The sequence below is a fragment of the Trichoderma harzianum genome, assembly GCF_003025095.1.
Source record: "Trichoderma harzianum CBS 226.95 unplaced genomic scaffold M431scaffold_37, whole genome shotgun sequence".
In the NCBI taxonomy this organism is placed as follows: domain Eukaryota; kingdom Fungi; phylum Ascomycota; class Sordariomycetes; order Hypocreales; family Hypocreaceae; genus Trichoderma; species Trichoderma harzianum.
In genome coordinates this window covers 18,224-34,889 of record NW_020209285.1, presented here as the reverse complement: position 1 = coordinate 34,889, position 16,666 = coordinate 18,224, and the positions used below count along the sequence as shown (strand labels likewise).

Sequence of the window (16,666 nt, the reverse complement as noted above, 5' to 3'; positions counted from 1 at the left end):
AATTGCATGATTCAAGAAACCTGGTTAGCAAATCCGAGGGCGTGGAAGCATTATGAACAATTCGTATCAGTTTATTGTCATATTACCGATGTGAACCGTTTATATGTATGATATTACTCCGACCCCAGACCAAACGGTTGCCGAAGGGGTTGTACCGACAAGGGCCCTAATCATTATTCGACAGTTTTGATTCCCAGCGTCAGAAATCCGGGTCTGTCAAACGCCCTCGCTTGTACTGTAAAGAAACACATGGCAGGGGTTCATTGTAGCATACATTTCCGGAGTACTTCTCCGTAAACCCATTGTAGCGTGATCCCCGTCTGTTATGTGCTGATTATGATTTGCTGGATTGCAATCCACCCCTGCACGCCCCAATTCTTCAAGAGTTGTTGGTAAGCGTTTTTTGCATCCAACAAGCATTGAATTGTCCGTGTTCAGCCAGTCTGGCGCAATACCAATGTGTGCGTACAAATTTTCCCAAAAATGTGTTTTCGATGGCATTGGTAAAACGATCGTTAAGTGCTAGAAGTATTATCCGTGTCATGAACAACGGAACTGGTTGACTGGCAGACCGCGGTTTGGCTTTCCCACATTTCCTTGTAACTTCTTACCAAACATCTTCAGCAACGTCTGGGTATTTAGCCGTTAAAAAGACCCAGGTTAAAGAAAAAGGAGGCCGGCATGAAGATCCGTCGTGCCTGTGGCATGGCTGCTGCATGGCTGCGGCCGCAAAACCCTTCAGCACATAGTGGGACTGGACAGGGCTTAAAGAGAGATACCTGCAGCTTCATGGTTCGTATCATCCGTAGCTAATTTCGTTGTCATGGGATAAAACCAACAGTAATCAGTTACCCAAATCCATAAAGGGCAACAATCGGCACTGCGCGCTGTTTGAAGATTTGTCTGCTGCAGTACTCCGTATCTGGTTTACGAACCGCTTTACCCGCGAGGGATTCTCTGGAAGAGACCGCGCATACAGATTACCGATAGTGCTCCTAATATATTCTCTCAACACAAAAGAGAAAGACAAGTTCTTCTTGGTGTGAATCTAGTTACCTGGCAAACCGACATGAATCTGTTGTTCGGACGAAAGCCCGGTCCGGCGCACATACCGGGCGATCGAATCGTGCCACCGCATTTTTTTTTGAGAAGAGCCCCCTTGTGCAAGGTAACAACTTCGCGGTCTCCCTCGTTTTCGATGACGTGCTTGATCCAGAGAAACTTCGCGAGTCTCTTGAAGGACTTGTCAAGCGGGAGGGATGGCAACGTCTTGGAGGCCGGCTTAGGAAGAATGTGAGGACTGCTGCATTGGATCGGTTTCCTGCAGTTAACCTTGAGGCTGATCTAAACACATTAGCACACCAATACTGACACTCGTGTCATTGATTAGGCCGCTGGTGAGATTGAATGGCATATTCCCGCAGAGTTCACAGCTGACCGCCCAGCAATTGCGTTTGCGCACATTGATCATGGCATGTCTGCCGCTTCCCACCCGGCAGCCTCCAAGATACCGCAACCCAGTACTCGACCTGCCGTCTTAGGTGATCCAGATAATCTAGCGGACTTGGCTTGGGAGGCCGGATACCAACCTGGAGGAATCAGCGACTACCTCACTTCTGATCGTCCTGTCTTGGGCCTGCGCGTCAACTCCTTTACTGACAAGACAATCGTGGTACTGCAGTGGCAACATGTTGCATTTGATGCCCTAGGAATGCAGTACGTCGTGGCAGTTGGAGCTCCATGCTCTGGGGCAAGACGGACCAAATCCCGACGCCATGCGGATTCGATACCGATCCATTTGACGCAATGGCAAAAGATTCCCGTCCAATCACGGAACAGCATGTCTTGTCTGACAAACGGGTTGGTTTCGGCGGCTTGCTTCAATGGGGTCTCGGATATGGTGTTGATATGCTTGTTCGTACTAAAGAGAACCGCATGGTTTGCATCCCCGAAACGTACTGGCGAGTGCAGTTAGATAAGGCCTTGGAGGAGCTCTGCGCTGAAGCAATTGCGAAAGGCGAAGATGCTTCAAAAGTGTTCCTGACTGAGAACGACATCTTGACGGCTTGGACCATTCGCTGTATTGTTAGCTCCACGGAGATGAACTCTGATAGGACAGTCAGTCTCGGCACTTATGCCTTTCTCCCTCCCTTATGATGACAACAGTTCTGACTCCATTTTCTTGCAGGTTGCTACTTCTATAGCAATGTCCTTGCGTAAAGCTTTCGAAGGCGATCTAATTCCACCCTCAGCTGAACATCCTTATGTAGGCAATGCCTACGGATGGGCCAATGTGCTAGTCAAGGCAGGCGATGTCTCCTCCAAGCCTTTAAGTTGGCTCGCTCTCCAGGTCCGTCGTGCCATTAACGAGCAGGGAACGCGCGAACAGCATGAAGCTTATCACGACATGGTGCGGACGTCTTACTCTGGCCTTCCCGTTATTGTCTTTGGTGACGGTACTATGGCTCAGATTGGCTTCTCCAACTGGTCCAAGGCGGGTCTGTTTGACCTCGACTTTGCCCCCGCCCGTAAAACACTCAAGGGCGATGTACCTTGTAGACCGTCCTATGTTCAGGAAAATCACGGGCCTATCAAGCCTGCTGATGGTTGGTTCATCTTTGGAAAAGATGAAAAGGGAAATTACTGGAGTTCTGCTTGCAGGGTGAAAGGGCAATGGGCCAAGTTCCAGGCGCAAATTGATGACGACTTTAAGGATACTTGAACGTATTGGAAAAGGAAACTCAATCCGTACACTAATGTTAATTTACATAAAGGTCGTTCATATATAAGTCTCACTCCTGTATTATCGGGGTAACTTGGTGGGGATGGACGTGCCTTACAAACAATAAGCTCTATAGAGATGCTGTTTGGCCTCATATCTCAAGATCTCTGACGTACGAACTACAACAATGTGTTTTTCTTCAAAATTTGCCCACAGGTTAAAAACGATTAGCCGCGCCGTACAACGCAAAAACTTGTGCTTTTACCTAGGGCTCATAAAATGCGGGCTTCATGAAGCTCAACGCCTTGAGCATCTAGCGGTTGCACTTCGAAATGATGAAGTTGGATTGTTGAGCGGACAGTCGCTTCAATGTGGCGAAACGAAAGGTCGACATCAATACTGATAGAAATCTCATCAAATACAGACGATCAACAAACATAGCCAATGGCGACGACTAAAAGCAGCAATACAACACCAACTTTAATGCATGGTATGTACGCTCGCACTGCCAGAGCGAGAAGGGCTGTGCTAAACATGAACTAAAGATCTAGCTGCATGCACTAATTAGGCGACCACATGTAAACCCCATGTTCTTGGCTTAATATGCAAGATGCAGCTGAGTATCGTGAGGCTCTGACTTGATCATATTGGTCATGACGGTTACTCAGCTTCTCCCAATTGAGATGCGATAATCTCATGGTCTCACTCACAACTCCTTCACCACACGCACTTCTTATGTCTGCGCACAAGAGCATACAATGCTATGGCATCTTAACACAGCATGTCGATTGAAGTGTAATGTTCTCATGCCGGCCCAGCTGTTCTACTAGAAACCACAGCCTTATAGTACGGATGCGTTAATTTTGCGATAATTTGGGCTGGTTTTTCATGCCGCAAACCTAAATACACAAGAAATGGGTATTTGGTAGTGCCAATGAGCTTTTTTGGAGAATGAGTCCTGTACAACACTACCGAAGGTCGGATGACACTTCTTATCTGGCTCACAACCGCTGTTGGGGGCTTTGCAACAGGAGCGACGACAGTGGCTACTCCTCTTTTGTATGAATCAGAGTCAATCAGTGAGGGTAACCTATCCGTTAAAAATACAGTGAATCTGATGGTTAGGGGATGCTTGACGAAGTTGAATATGGCCAGCCGGAGAGAAGGGGCGAATATCTTGAGCATTGCGCTAATCTTGTAAAGCTGTGCGGCTTGTCTACCTCTATTCCGACAATTTCGCTGTCGCGTTGGCCAGAATTAAAATATTTTTCTATGGTGGGATATCGGGCGCAAAGCGACGTTCGTACTATTGAGAAAGTCTCGCTTCCACAGAGCTGATTATAACTGACATAGTTTTAGTTGTCAAAATCACTTGGTACAGCGGCTCCCTCATGCTCATTGTCTCTAGAATACGGAGTAGATGTCGAGGAGTATTCGGAAGAATGATTCAGAAAACGTGCATGAAGGAATGCTGTGGGCCGTGAAATGCGTCAGCTGCCTTAAATGTCCTATACTCTTGAATCACATCTCGGTACTTATGTATGGCTACCCACGCAGTGGGGACTAATAGACATAATATCCGATGTTACTCGAACTTTTTGTTTCCCCTCATATAGGAGCTCGCAGCCGTGCACTTAGAAAGATGGCACTGCTGCTGTAATGAGTTGTGTGTCCGGGCTAGGATTTCTCTGCTGGCGCGGGGGCATGGCGCAGCCTGAGTTACCTACATAGCAGCACGTTCAGCGATAGAGTGATTACAGGCAAAAGTTTGGCACAAAACAACGGACAATCGAACAGAAACTTCGGTTCTATCGCTGGCCCCTCTCACCACATGCATGCAGTGGCTTCTTGTCTTGAAGGTTCTCCTTCCTAAGCGGGCCATATGCCCACACCAGTCAGAGACCGAGCTACAGTTTCTTGCGAGATAAACTTATAGTTTTAAACTTATAATCATAAATAAGTTAAGCTAAAAACGGAGCTGCCACTTTGTTTACTGGCCGAGCAACTAGCACCAATCAGGCAAAACAGAAATGACGACAGCAGAAGCGCTCGGCAGCGCGAGTCGGTTTGACAACAGCGTCACACATTGGCCAATAAGTATCGGTTGCCTTCACCCATTTAGGAGAGTGAATCGGAGCTTCCTACCCAACTAGAAGAGAGAGAGCGCGCGCCACAGCAACAATGTCGTGACTGCGTAGCATCTATTCACACATCGGAGGGCGCCGATTTGCCAGGCAATCTGAAGCTCTATGGTGATCGAGAACCCGCAGTCGTGAGCGCTTGGTTCCGTGACCTTCCTATCCTGGTGTTCATTGCCCGGTATCTATATCTATGTCAATGCACAAAAATTCCTTGCAGAGTGTTCATTTACAAAGATTCCTTGCAGTTAATTCACCCAGTTGTGAGTTAATTACTTGATGTATACTACGGTTGTCGGTATGTGCTACTCGAAACAAAGTAGGCCATGCACTTTCATTGGCAACGACAGAGAGGTCCGAGCTGAGACTTCTTACTCGTATATCGCGATCTACTATTCTGACATTTGCCAAGGGAACTAGCTGGAAATGCATACCGCCAGGGATAGAGACTGATCGGACAACGCACAACCATTTCGATCTCCAGCCCCGTCATTACCAGCCCCCCTCCCACGCCACTTATACACAGCCCCCACGATGCGAGTAGTGTAGGTGCCAAGTGCGTTTTGTAACGAGATGTAGATCCCTTTGTGAGCGGGGCAATCGGCACTTTTGTTTCTACGGAGTATAATACGAGCCGGTGGCCGGCAGTCAACGCAAGGGAAGTCCTAAGTAATACTTTTGTTTTCACATTTGGGTCAGTGGACTATCTCCATTTGGCAGTTGCGGGCCTCGCTATTTCCAGCTTCCAGATGAAGGCGGATTGCCGTTTCCTCTCGATGTGACACCACTATCAAGGCTTGACATAACGTACATCAATCTGCAATCACAGCATGCCCTCGATCATTATATAAATAGGATCGAGCAGCTCAAGACAACCAAGTAGCTCACTCACTTCTACCTTCATATCCATCCATCAAGGCAGTGATAGCCCAAGATGAAGACATTTATTCCCTTCGCGCTTCTTGCGCTCTCCAACGTGTCCTCGGGATGTCTCCTGCCCCACGAGCGAGATGATGCCGCTGGATTGAAGCCTCTTGTTCGTCGCCAGGGTAGCAACGGAGCTCCAATTGGTTCAGGCGATAGATTCAGTGGTGGTGCAACTGCGCCGCGAGGACTTGGAACTCAATCCTCATCTGCTTCAATCGGCACGATTCTCAACACCAAGGAAATTATCAGTGGCCTACAGGGCCTTGCGAACACGTACGGAATCGAGACATTCAACACTCCGTACAAGACTCAAAATGGCGCAACTGTCGTCGGAGCGAGAGTCGGTGGTACTGGAGGCAATTGTACTGATGCATATCGTGTCTACTTCAACGGCAACATCCATGCTCGAGAGCGCGGTTCCGCCGATAGCGTCCTATACTTCATCTCCGATCTGTTGTACGCCAACAAGAACAACGTCGGACTCACGTACGGATCCAGGTCGTACACCAACGCCCAGGTAAAGACGGCTCTGGCCGCGGGAATTGTCTTCGTCCCTCTGAGCAACCCCGATGGAGTGGCCTATGACCAGTCTTCAAACAGCTGCTGGCGAAAGAACCGCAACCCCAACGGTGGAGTTGACCTGAACCGCAACTTCGACTTTCTCTGGGACTTCCGCAACCTGTTCGCCTCCTCGGCGCAGTCAAGCGTTGCCTCAACCTCTCCTAGCTCCGAGACATACCACGGAACCAGTGCTTTCTCTGAGCCTGAGACCAAGAACATCAAGTGGGTGATGGACACACACTCCAAGATCCGCTGGTACATCGACCTTCACTCATATGCAGGCGACGTCCTGTGGAGCTGGGGCAGCGATGAGAACCAGTCCTCGTATCCCACCATGAACTTCCTCAACAGCACTTACAGCAAAGTTCGTGGTATTCTCACCGACACCCCCTCGCCCGGCAGGGGCTATGGCGAGTATATCCCCCAGGCGGACTCTGACACCCAGATCGCCGTGGCCAAGCGCGTGGCCTCAGCCCTGACTGCTGGCGGCGGCAGGTCTTACACGTCTTTCCAGTCGGCCGACCTGTATCCCACATCGGGAGCCAGCGACGATTATGCCTACTCACGACACTTCGCTGATCCCACCAAGAACCTCATCCACGCATACACGGTCGAGTTTGGTTTCGAGAATACCGCTGCGTCATGCCCCTTCTACCCCACTGTCTCCACGTTCAACTCCAACCTCCGAGCAACCAGTGCTGGTTTCATGGAGTTTTTGTTGGCAGCTACTGACAATGGGCTTGGAGATGCAACAACTTGTTAAATGAGAGGCAAATATGCGGCGTTAGGTTGGGTCGGCGGAGAAAAGGGACAGAGACTAGTCGGGTGCTTATGAGGGACATGGAACGCCTGAGAATGCAGGGCAACACACTTAAGAGGGCTACTACTATATATTGAATAGAGCTCAAGTTGGTAAAAATCTACATTTCCTTTAAAGTAACCGCTTCCAATGCAAACACCGTAAACGTGATGGCGGCACATACGACAAAGTACATGTCTGGTATTGCTTCGATTAAGATCGACTCTGCGGCTCTATCCAAATTATTCTGACATTGCTTATGTACCCTATAATCCTATTATTGAGAAATCGGATTTTGAATAATCCAAAATAAACATGAAATTGAAACTATTATAGGCCAGCGTGCCCATGACTATGTATGGCTGATGGTCTATAGGGTAGAGAAAGTTGACGTTTAATCACGATATGGGGAAACTACATATTCTACATGTATCTACATGTCCAAGATCTCCAAGACATCCTCTGCCTGTTACCAACCCTCTGCTCTAATCGAAATTTCTACACCTGATCCTGGACGCTGCAAGTTTTCGGCGTACTTGTCTCCGAGCATCGCTGGTGTCATAACACCGCCGCCTAACCTGTGCGCCTCTGTCCCACCCTGAAGAAGTGTCACAGCAGCCTCTACCATTGCGATGCCGGTAAACTTATACTGATCGCCTTGAAATTTGAAGTCCACTATAGCCCTCTTCGCCGTTGACTCGTCTCCTGTATCAGCCACTGCCAGTGTCCGATGGCTGAACCTGTGGCCCTTGAGCCGTTTGGGGTCTGGACTGTAACCCTCTGGGTAGATAAATCGAGTGAGGATAAATCTTGTGAAAGAGAAGCTTAAGAAAAACCCGACACTGATAAGAGGCAGAACACGGATGAAATCGCGGACAGTGCTGGGTAGTCGAGGTCGCGCAGAAAAGTGAAAATTAGGCCCATATCCGCCGGTGATGGTGTTAGCATCGTCTGGTCCATATAAACCCCAGCTTCGTCCCACAATCGCTGTGTCGTTTCCTTGTCCCTCTCTTGCTACTATACGGCCGAGGACATCTATAGTCTGTGTCCCAAAGACACTCGAACCTGGAAAAAGGCTAGTCTTTGCCTTCTCGCTCGTAGGTTTACGAGGAGAGATTGCAAACGGTACGGTCGCCTCTGCGTAGCGGCCCGGTTCGTATAATGTGTAAACAGAGGCCATTGAGTTGATAGTGCCGCTGCTGATGGTACCCCTCATCTCTTGCAGTGAAACAATGACTTCGCGTGTCGGTGTGTTGAAGGTTTTGCGAATGTGGGAGGAAATAATTGACGAGGTTCATCAAGCCGGCTTACCTATTTTTGGTGGCACTCTTACACCTTCGTTCTATGATCCACCTTCTAATCCGGACACTTCCAACTATGCCGATCCGCAACGAGCGGCCACCCGGAATCGCCTCAATCTTTGGATCAAGAACGAAGCCAAATTTGACTACGTGGTTGACTATGCAGCTGCCCTTGCGGACCCAGGCAACCCTGATTCATATAAGGCCCAGTATGCCTTCACCAACTACATCCATCCTAATGTAGCTGGTCATCAAGCTATGGCGGACGCATGGGATCTCCGCGTGTTTCAACAATTCAATGGTACATCCAGCTAGTTTCTTTCTCGAGGAGTAAAACGTCATTCATAGTCCTTCTCTATCAAGAACTTGTTTGGCTGTTTGTAGTGAAGCGCATTCCTCATCTGATACGGGGCAAGCTCAGGCAGGGGTATCTTTTAGTGTAGTACCAAATTAAAGAAGCCCATGACCTATCTCAAAGCCTCAAGGCTACTTATGCATATTTTGCTTCTTATATGATAATTTGAAACTTTTGGGGCTCTTTGGCGCCATGATGTGAATTGAAATGACAAATCTGCAACGTGTAAAGCAATTGGGGTTAGGTGCGCAAAGTCTGTCAATCTACATTCGTGAACTTTAGACCATCATTTTATTTCAGGTTAAGTTGAAGCAAGACTTAAATATGCATCACATCAAAGTACTCAGAGCGAATATTCGGACCTGGGTGGGAGAATGTATCTGGGTGCGTCTAGGGCACCTACTTGAGACCCTGGGTAGGGTATTGGGGAAGAGAGAGCTGAAGTTGTGTCAAGATACAGGTACACAACCAAGACCATCACCATCCTGAACTCACGTGCATCGGCGATCGGAGCTTTGGCCTAAATGGCAATAACCATAAATCAAGACTATAGCGCCATCCTTACAGCGGTTTCCCCTGTTTGTTAGACACAAGGGTCGGCAACATTGTGCCGATGACTGTCTGGCGGCGAACTTTGGAAGAATCATACACTAAGAGGGCTAGGCAGGGGCCCTCACCAGCTCCCCGAGCTCCCCGGCATCGACCTGAATTTTTCAGCCACAGGGCCATCGAGGATAATTGCTTCAACTAATAAGATAGACGACTTATGTCAACGGAATTGAACATGAATATGTTGCCATTTGTGCTATTGTTAATGACTGTTCGAGTATCCTGGATATAAGGGCTTCGTGAGCTTCCACGGCGAAGATTTTCGAATGCCATTAATTGACATGTTTGTCGACTGCCCCAGTCAGCTTCCTTAACCCAGTAACGCTGGCAGACTATGGCCCCTTCATCTGCGGACCTACCGCACCAGGTTGAGCAGTCAATTCATCCTGCAAACAGCAAAGAGCCCGGTAAATCAGATGTGTCTCAAATCGACAATGATGGATATGGATCTTTTGCCAAATACGTCTTTCATGATGCCAAAGCAGCAACTGAGGCGGAGCATATGACAACTCCGCTCCAAGGCTTCAAGAAATATCCCAAGGCTGTTGCTTGGTCCATCTTGGTCACAATGGCCGTTGTCATGGATGGCTACGATGAATCGTTGATCAAGAGTCTTTTCGCCCAAAAAGCCTTCCGAAAGCGATTTGGCGAGCCGACACCCGCTGGTAGCTACCAATTGACCGCTGCATGGCAAGCTGGCACGGCCAATGCAAGTGTCATTGGTATCATGATTGGCATGTGTTTCAATGGCTACGTTCGGGAAAGATTTGGAATGAGAAAGACCCTGTTGGCTGCTTGCTTTGTTCTCACTGGTCTCATATTCATATTGGCATTCGCGCAGTCGGTGGCAATGCTTCTTGTCGGTGAACTGCTGTGCGGCATCTGCTGGGGGATTTTCCATGCAACGGCCCCGATTTATGCCTCTGAAGTTTGTCCAACCGTGCTGCGAGGATATCTCACAACCTTTATCAACTTTGGCGCTGTGTAACATCCCCTAAGCCTTCCGATGCAGTCAAGAGAGCTCACTCACTAATGAGATATGTGTTTAGATTTGGCCACCTTATCGCAGCTATCGTATTGAACGCGACGCAGTCAATGACAGGCAGATGGGCGTATAATCTACCATTCTCTTTGCAGTGGATTTGGCCTGTCATACTTGTTGTCGGCCTCATATTTTGTCCCGAGTCACCATGGTGGCTGGTTAGGACAGGTCGTCTCGAAGAAGCAGAGAAAGCCCTGAAACGTCTTACAAGCGGGGAGGGAACTCATGAGGCCGTCGCTCTGATGGTTCGGACGACCGAAGAGGAAAAGGCACTTGGTGGTTCCTCTTACTGGGACTGTTTCAAAGGGTCAAATCTTCGACGTACCGAAATTGCATTCGCTGTCTGGAGCATTCAAGCATTTTCGGGCTTGCCTATGTCAGCTTACAATACCTACTTCTTCGAACAAGCAGGTCTGCCGGATTCCAGTGCCTTCAGTATGAGTATTGGCAACTCCTGCATGGGAATAGCTGGAACAATATTGTCCTGGTTCCTCCTGACTTGGTTCGGTCGCCGTACCATCTTTATTGGTGGTCTCGTAACCATGTGTTTCATCCTTTTCATTATCGGCTTTGTGTCACTGGCGCCCCGTCCAACGATAGTGCGTCCTGGGCGCAAGCTGTGATGCTGCTGATTTGGGTCTTCACCTACGACTTATCTGTCGGCCCGGTTGCTTGGTGTGTTGCCAGTGAGGTCTCAGCAACACAAACACGTGCAAAGACAATTGCAGTTGGCCGTACGGGCTCTTATATCATCAACATTATCTTCAACGTTGCTAACCCTACATGCTGAATCCCACGGCAGCTAATTGGAAGGGTAAGACAGGCTTCTTCTTCGGCGGGACATGCGCTCTTTCTCTTGTTTGGACTTTCTTCCGTCTCCCAGAGTTCAAAGGCAGAACATATGAGGAGCTTAACATTCTCTTCTGGAAGGAAGTGCCGGCTAGAAAGTTTAAGAGTACAAGTGTCGATGCTTATGGCGAGGAGTCCAGCAATGCTCCAGCTATTTAAGAGGTGCCAGCCAAACAGACTTAACCCTCGCTACGATGGACAATATTTGGAAATTGAACTTGACTTCCTAGGCAACGTTTGAATGGGATATTCATGGTTTCATTTTAATTGGTAATTACACTGCATTTCGCTTCACCTTTGGCTTTTGCTAGTAGCATGTTACTTGAGATAATATTTTCCCTCCATTTTGTGGGTAATTGCCAAGGGCAGAAGGTCGCTCGGGGTGGCCTCATAAACTCGGAATACTTTACTCTTGTGCACGTTTACTGTCTACACGTATTATGGACTTCTTCACCTTCCTCTGTCTCTCAGTATGTCTCTGACAGCAATGGCAAAGTTTAATATCCTGTCAAACTATCTCAATATCGAAATAACTAGGGTATCTATTTACATCAACCACCCCTAGTAACCTGACCCCTCCTCGTCTCTTCGCCAGCTTTAATGTGCATCCAACCCTTCATTTGTTCCAAATGATTACCCCCAATGAGATCGTTCCGATCAAAGCCATAGTCTTGGCCAATCTTCAGAATCTCTTCATGCGGGATCCATACGACACCGGTCTTCTGCACGTAATCATCCCAGAGACGTAGCATTTCTTCTTTCTTTTCTGGCTCCTTTTCTGAAAGATCTTCCATCTCACCAGGATCACGGTAAATGTTGTACAGCTGCCAGCTGTTGCCGCCTTTGGCTGACTCAATGTTGACCATTTTCCACTCTCCCTTTCGGATCGCGCCACGACCGAAAAGTTCCCAGCCCATGTATGTGTCAGTTCCTGAATGAATGCCGTCGGTAGACTCTGACGTGGAATTGCTGGAAGTCATAAATTCCAACCAGGACTTGCCTCGCATAGCGGCCACCTTCCTGCCCCTAAACATTCCATCTTTCTCAGCAGGATGTTCTATGCCTGCCATTTGCAAGAAAGTCGGACAAAGATCCATTACAGTCGAGAAGGACCTGATGATGGCACCATTTTGAAGGTGTTTTGCAAACTTTGGGTAGTGTATCACTGAATTGTGGTCAGAGGGAATGCCTGAAAGTTGCAAATGGTGGAAGGGCGGTTGCTTACCGAAAGGAACACGAATACCTCCCTCAGTAGAGAAGGCTTTGTACAGGCGGCTGGGTGCTGTACTTGCTTGAGCCCATCTCGAACCATACCATACGTAACTGTTGGCATTTCCGACGTTCTCGAAGGAGTTATCATAGTATTTGCGAATCGTTGCAACGACATCTGGCCCCATTGTTGGCTGAGCCTCGATACCGGCACCTTCTGCCCCATTGTCACTCTGAAAGATAATGACTGTATTATCAAACTCGCCGCTCTGCTTCAGATACTGAATCATTCTTCCGACATTTTGATCAATGTTATCCACCATGCCGGCAAAGCACTGCATCGCTCGAGCACTGAGCTTGCGTTCCATCGGAGTCATCTCATCCCATTCGCGGTTGGTGGGTCCTGCAACGACATCATGTGGTGTGATATTTTCACTGATAATGCCAAGTGTTTTCATTTTTTTCAGCCTCTTTTCGCGGAGGGCTTCGGGGCCGTCATCGTATACGCCCTCGTATTTGTCGCGATCAGCATCGCTACATTGCAGCGGCCAGTGCGGTGCGAGGAATGGAAGGTATGCAAAGAATGGCTTCTCGCTATTATCGGCGGACCGGTCCTTTAGCCAATCAATGAGGTTATCAGTGTAGGAGTCAGAAGAGTAAAACCCTCTGGGGTCATTAGTGAGGTTCGGCTCCACGTTGTATTTCCTGCCATCCATCGTATATAATTGCGGGCTAACGCGAGTGAAGAATGGTGTCTGGTGTTTCTCCTCTAATAGCGGCTCCCAACCATAGTGATTGCTCTGCCCTCCAAGCAGGGTGAATGCTCTGTCAAAACCTCGTGCTGCAGCGTTACTCTCGGGAGTATATCCAAGATGCCACTTGCCAGAAATAAGCGTATGGTAGCCGTTGTCTTGGAGGATCTCAGACAGCGCAGCCACGTCATGGTTGAGAAACCCTTCATACCCTTTGACGTTAAATTTTGACGAGACTTTGCCCTTATTCTCGCTCATCATTCCCACGCCAGCGATGTGATTATCCGTTCCGCTCAGACGCATCGATCGCGTAGGGCTGCAGGCCGCCGCGGCGTAGTCTTTGGAAGTGTTAGTTAGAACTTCACCTTACCCCTAGCTAGAACTGAACTTACAATCTGTAAACCGGGCTCCATCACGCGCGAGTGTGTCTAAATTAGGGGTGTGAATCTCGCTCCCAAAACATCCTATATCGCTATATCCCAGGTCTTTATATGGGTCAGCCGAATTCTGAATTCGTGGAAGGAGATTTTGTTGTCGAAGGTAGGCGGCAGTTGAGGGCCTTGGGAAGGGAGATTCTCGCCACATACCATCGGCCAAGATGACCAGGAAATTCGGCCGACTGTCTTTCTTATTTGCGATTGGCATTTTGAACTTAGAGGAAACTTCTATATGGCACCTTCAAGATACTTGTCATGTCAAGCCCCCACAAGATCGTGGCGGGTCTTTCTAATTATATGTTAATTCGAACGCTCGCCGCCAATTTTACAGTTCTCTCCTCATGCATTTTCTCTTTCAATTACCCCACGTAGCAGCAACATGGTGTAGACGATAATCTGATGCAGGGGTTGTCGTGCCTAGCTGAATTCCCCGGTCTCCCCGAGGACCCGCCATCCTTCGTGCGAGACTTTACCACGTAGTGATCTCAATGATGCTTAGCTTCATATCGATCACAACACTTTTACCGGGCAATAAATGCACCGAAAGCAGAGATACATGCGTATTTTTCTCATCTCGCTCCCCCTTTCTATGACTACATGTATGCGGGGAAATAGCTTATCTTCGCGGGAGGCATTGAAATTTGCCCCTCTAATATGCGATTGCGCTATTGTATATCTATATTTTCCCAGAGCAAGAGGTAGTGGTAGGCCCTGTTGAATCAGCAAATGCTGCCGCCTCAAGGGTCGTGTAGTTTGCTCCAGAGGCAAATGTTGATATTTAGAATGAATGTTGAATACACTTCAGGTTACAATCTTTAAGACACCTAGTTTGTTTAGGCTTAATCTTCCCAATCATCTCAGCTGGCAACACAGCCGACCAGCAAGATGGCAGCAACACAACCAAACATTATCTTTATTATGGCGGATGATCATGCAGCAAAGGCTATCAGCTGTTACGGCGCCGGAATAAACGAAACCCCAAATCTTGATCGAATCGCCAATGAAGGCATGAGGTTCAACCATTGTTACGTTACGAATTCCATCTGTACACCAAGTCGGGCGGCCATCATCACCGGAACTCACAATCATGTCAATGGGGTGTTAACCCTTAACTACAAGATTAACAATGTTCTTCCAATGGTGCAAAAACATCTGAAGCACGCTGGCTATCAAACCGCAATGATTGGCAAATGGCATCTGGGTGAAGGACCCGCACATGAGCCTCGCGGATTTGACTTCTGGGATGTCCTCCCTGGCCAAGGGCCTCTACTTCGACCCGATCTTCATAGGACCTAATGGCCGACACATGGAGAGAGGATATGTCACCGATATCATCACGGATAAGACACTCGATTTCATTCGTAACCGAGATACAACAAAGCCATTCTTTGTCATGTGCCACCACAAAGCCCCTCGTCGATCTTGGGAGAATCATCCTAAGCACAACTAGCTCTACCAGGAGGACATTAAGGTTCCAGAGAGTTTCAACGACGAGTATAAGAATCGAGCAAAAGCGGCAGCTGCGGCAAAGATGCGGGTCACCGAAGATTTAAGATACAATGACCTTGGACTTTGTCAACCCGAAGGCGGATCAGAAGTTGGCGAGTTGGATGAGCCAAACTTTCCGCAAAGACCGGATCGCAAGATTCCATTCCCCCAAGATGTGTCTTCAATGGTCTTGATTGACAAACTGACGGGCGAGAATTTTCGATTCAAAAATCAGGATGAATTGCGCCACTTCAAGTATCAGCGATATATGAAGCGATACTGTCGCACCGTTCACTCTGTTGACGAGAATGTCGGTCGAATCTTAGATTACGTTGACAGTCTTGGTAAAGAAGTGGCAGATAATACGATGATTATCTATACATCCGATCAGGGTTTCTTTCTCGGAGATCACGGATGGTTTGATAAGCGCTTTATCTACGAAGAGTCGTTCCAGATGCCACTGCTGGTCAAATATCCCAAGGAAATCAAGCCTGGATCTATTTGCAATGACATCGTATCAAATGTCGATTTCGCGCCTCTTTGGTTGGACTTGGCAAATTATCCGATACCTTCATATATGCAAGGCTTCTCGTTTAGGAAGCTCCTCCGGGGAGAAACACCAGAGAACTGGCAAAAGGTAGCATATCATCGGTATTGGATGCACAACGACTCGCCACATGAATGCCGGGCTCATTATGGTGTCCGAAATCAGCGCTATAAAATTATATACTGGTAAGGACATTTAGAAATATCGGCCGTAATTTCCTATCTGACTCATTGATCACAGGTATAACAAGGACTTCAAGTTGGCAGGCACAAGGCCTGGTGGAGAGCCCCCCGAGTGGGAGCTGTTTGACTGTGAGAAAGATCCACTAGAGCTTCTCAACCAGTATCACAATCCTGAATTTGCAGTCGTTGTGAAAGAGATGACTAGGCTACTGGAAGAAAAGATGGGGGAGATTGGTGATGTGTGGGATCACTAAATCTCTGCAAGCGGACAAGATTGATAGTTATGCTTCCCATGATAAGAACCCAACTCATCACCCATAAGGACAACAAGACATTAATTTTAAAGAGCAATGCAATATGTCTATCAATACTGTGGTAATCAAATATGTAATTCCTTGCGTCGACTGCTACAGTTTGGTTAAGGTGTCATGCCCCGCGGCGGGGAAGAGGCGGCATAAGCAATAAGCTACAACGTTCACCAACGCTGATCCATCGCGAAGCCACTATTAAAGTCACTGACGATTTTCCAACCCCTCAGGAGATGCACCAGCGCAAAGAAGTCAGCACCGAAGCCCCAAGAGGGGAAGATAGAGAGTTAACGACAAGTCGGACGAATTTGCCAAAGGATTTCTTTACTACAAGGCCCAATGAAAACTTCACAAGCAGTGCGCGTATTTGTTGAACAGAGATAAACCCCTCTAACTGAACTCGACCCTGCAAATTGGTCATTAGAGGTCAATGTGGATTC

At 48.1% G+C, this 16,666-nt stretch overlaps 6 protein-coding genes across 6 annotated transcripts; 4 read left to right on the top strand and 2 right to left on the bottom strand.

Annotated features, from left to right (window-relative positions):
• Positions 1-1,069: 1,069 nt before the first annotated feature.
• M431DRAFT_501854 (hypothetical protein) lies at positions 1,070-2,722 on the top strand (the record flags this gene model as incomplete). The annotated part of the gene is made up of 5 exons (XM_024918067.1): positions 1,070-1,126; positions 1,150-1,293; positions 1,391-1,723; positions 1,756-2,118; positions 2,189-2,722. 5 exons carry the CDS (start codon positions 1,070-1,072, stop codon positions 2,720-2,722), a joined length of 1,431 nt encoding a protein of 476 aa, XP_024767331.1.
• A 2,796-nt stretch (positions 2,723-5,518) lies between these two features.
• On the top strand, positions 5,519-7,272 carry M431DRAFT_514267 (hypothetical protein). The gene has a single exon (XM_024920189.1). It carries the CDS (start codon positions 5,795-5,797, stop codon positions 7,109-7,111), a length of 1,317 nt encoding a protein of 438 aa, XP_024767330.1. The 5' UTR covers positions 5,519-5,794; the 3' UTR covers positions 7,112-7,272.
• Positions 7,273-7,616: 344 nt separating this feature from the next.
• M431DRAFT_101767 (hypothetical protein) lies at positions 7,617-8,441 on the bottom strand (the record flags this gene model as incomplete). The annotated part of the gene is made up of 1 exon (XM_024911348.1): positions 7,617-8,441. A coding segment is annotated over one exon (825 nt), but the record flags the coding sequence as incomplete, so codon positions are not given.
• Positions 8,442-9,746: 1,305 nt separating this feature from the next.
• M431DRAFT_549971 (hypothetical protein) lies at positions 9,747-11,515 on the top strand (the record flags this gene model as incomplete). The annotated part of the gene is made up of 4 exons (XM_024921304.1): positions 9,747-10,396; positions 10,462-11,028; positions 11,055-11,223; positions 11,268-11,515. The coding sequence occupies 4 exons, from the start codon at positions 9,747-9,749 to the stop codon at positions 11,460-11,462; spliced, it is 1,581 nt and encodes a 526-aa protein (XP_024767328.1). The 3' UTR covers positions 11,463-11,515.
• A 307-nt stretch (positions 11,516-11,822) lies between these two features.
• On the bottom strand, positions 11,823-13,909 carry M431DRAFT_129678 (hypothetical protein; the record flags this gene model as incomplete). Its single annotated transcript, XM_024912416.1, has 4 exons — positions 11,823-12,468; positions 12,529-13,602; positions 13,657-13,749; positions 13,852-13,909. The coding sequence occupies 4 exons, from the start codon at positions 13,907-13,909 to the stop codon at positions 11,855-11,857; spliced, it is 1,839 nt and encodes a 612-aa protein (XP_024767327.1). The 3' UTR covers positions 11,823-11,854.
• Positions 13,910-14,586: 677 nt separating this feature from the next.
• M431DRAFT_501850 (hypothetical protein) lies at positions 14,587-16,172 on the top strand (the record flags this gene model as incomplete). Its single annotated transcript, XM_024918066.1, has 4 exons — positions 14,587-14,902; positions 14,991-15,091; positions 15,152-15,921; positions 15,977-16,172. 4 exons carry the CDS (start codon positions 14,587-14,589, stop codon positions 16,170-16,172), a joined length of 1,383 nt encoding a protein of 460 aa, XP_024767326.1.
• Between the last annotated feature and the right edge of the window lie 494 nt (positions 16,173-16,666).

Excerpts from the sequence above, each read along its gene's own strand:
- M431DRAFT_514267 (XM_024920189.1), top strand. The coding sequence starts at position 5,795 with ATGAAGACATTTATTCCCTTCGCGCTTCTTGCGCTCTCCAACGTGTCC.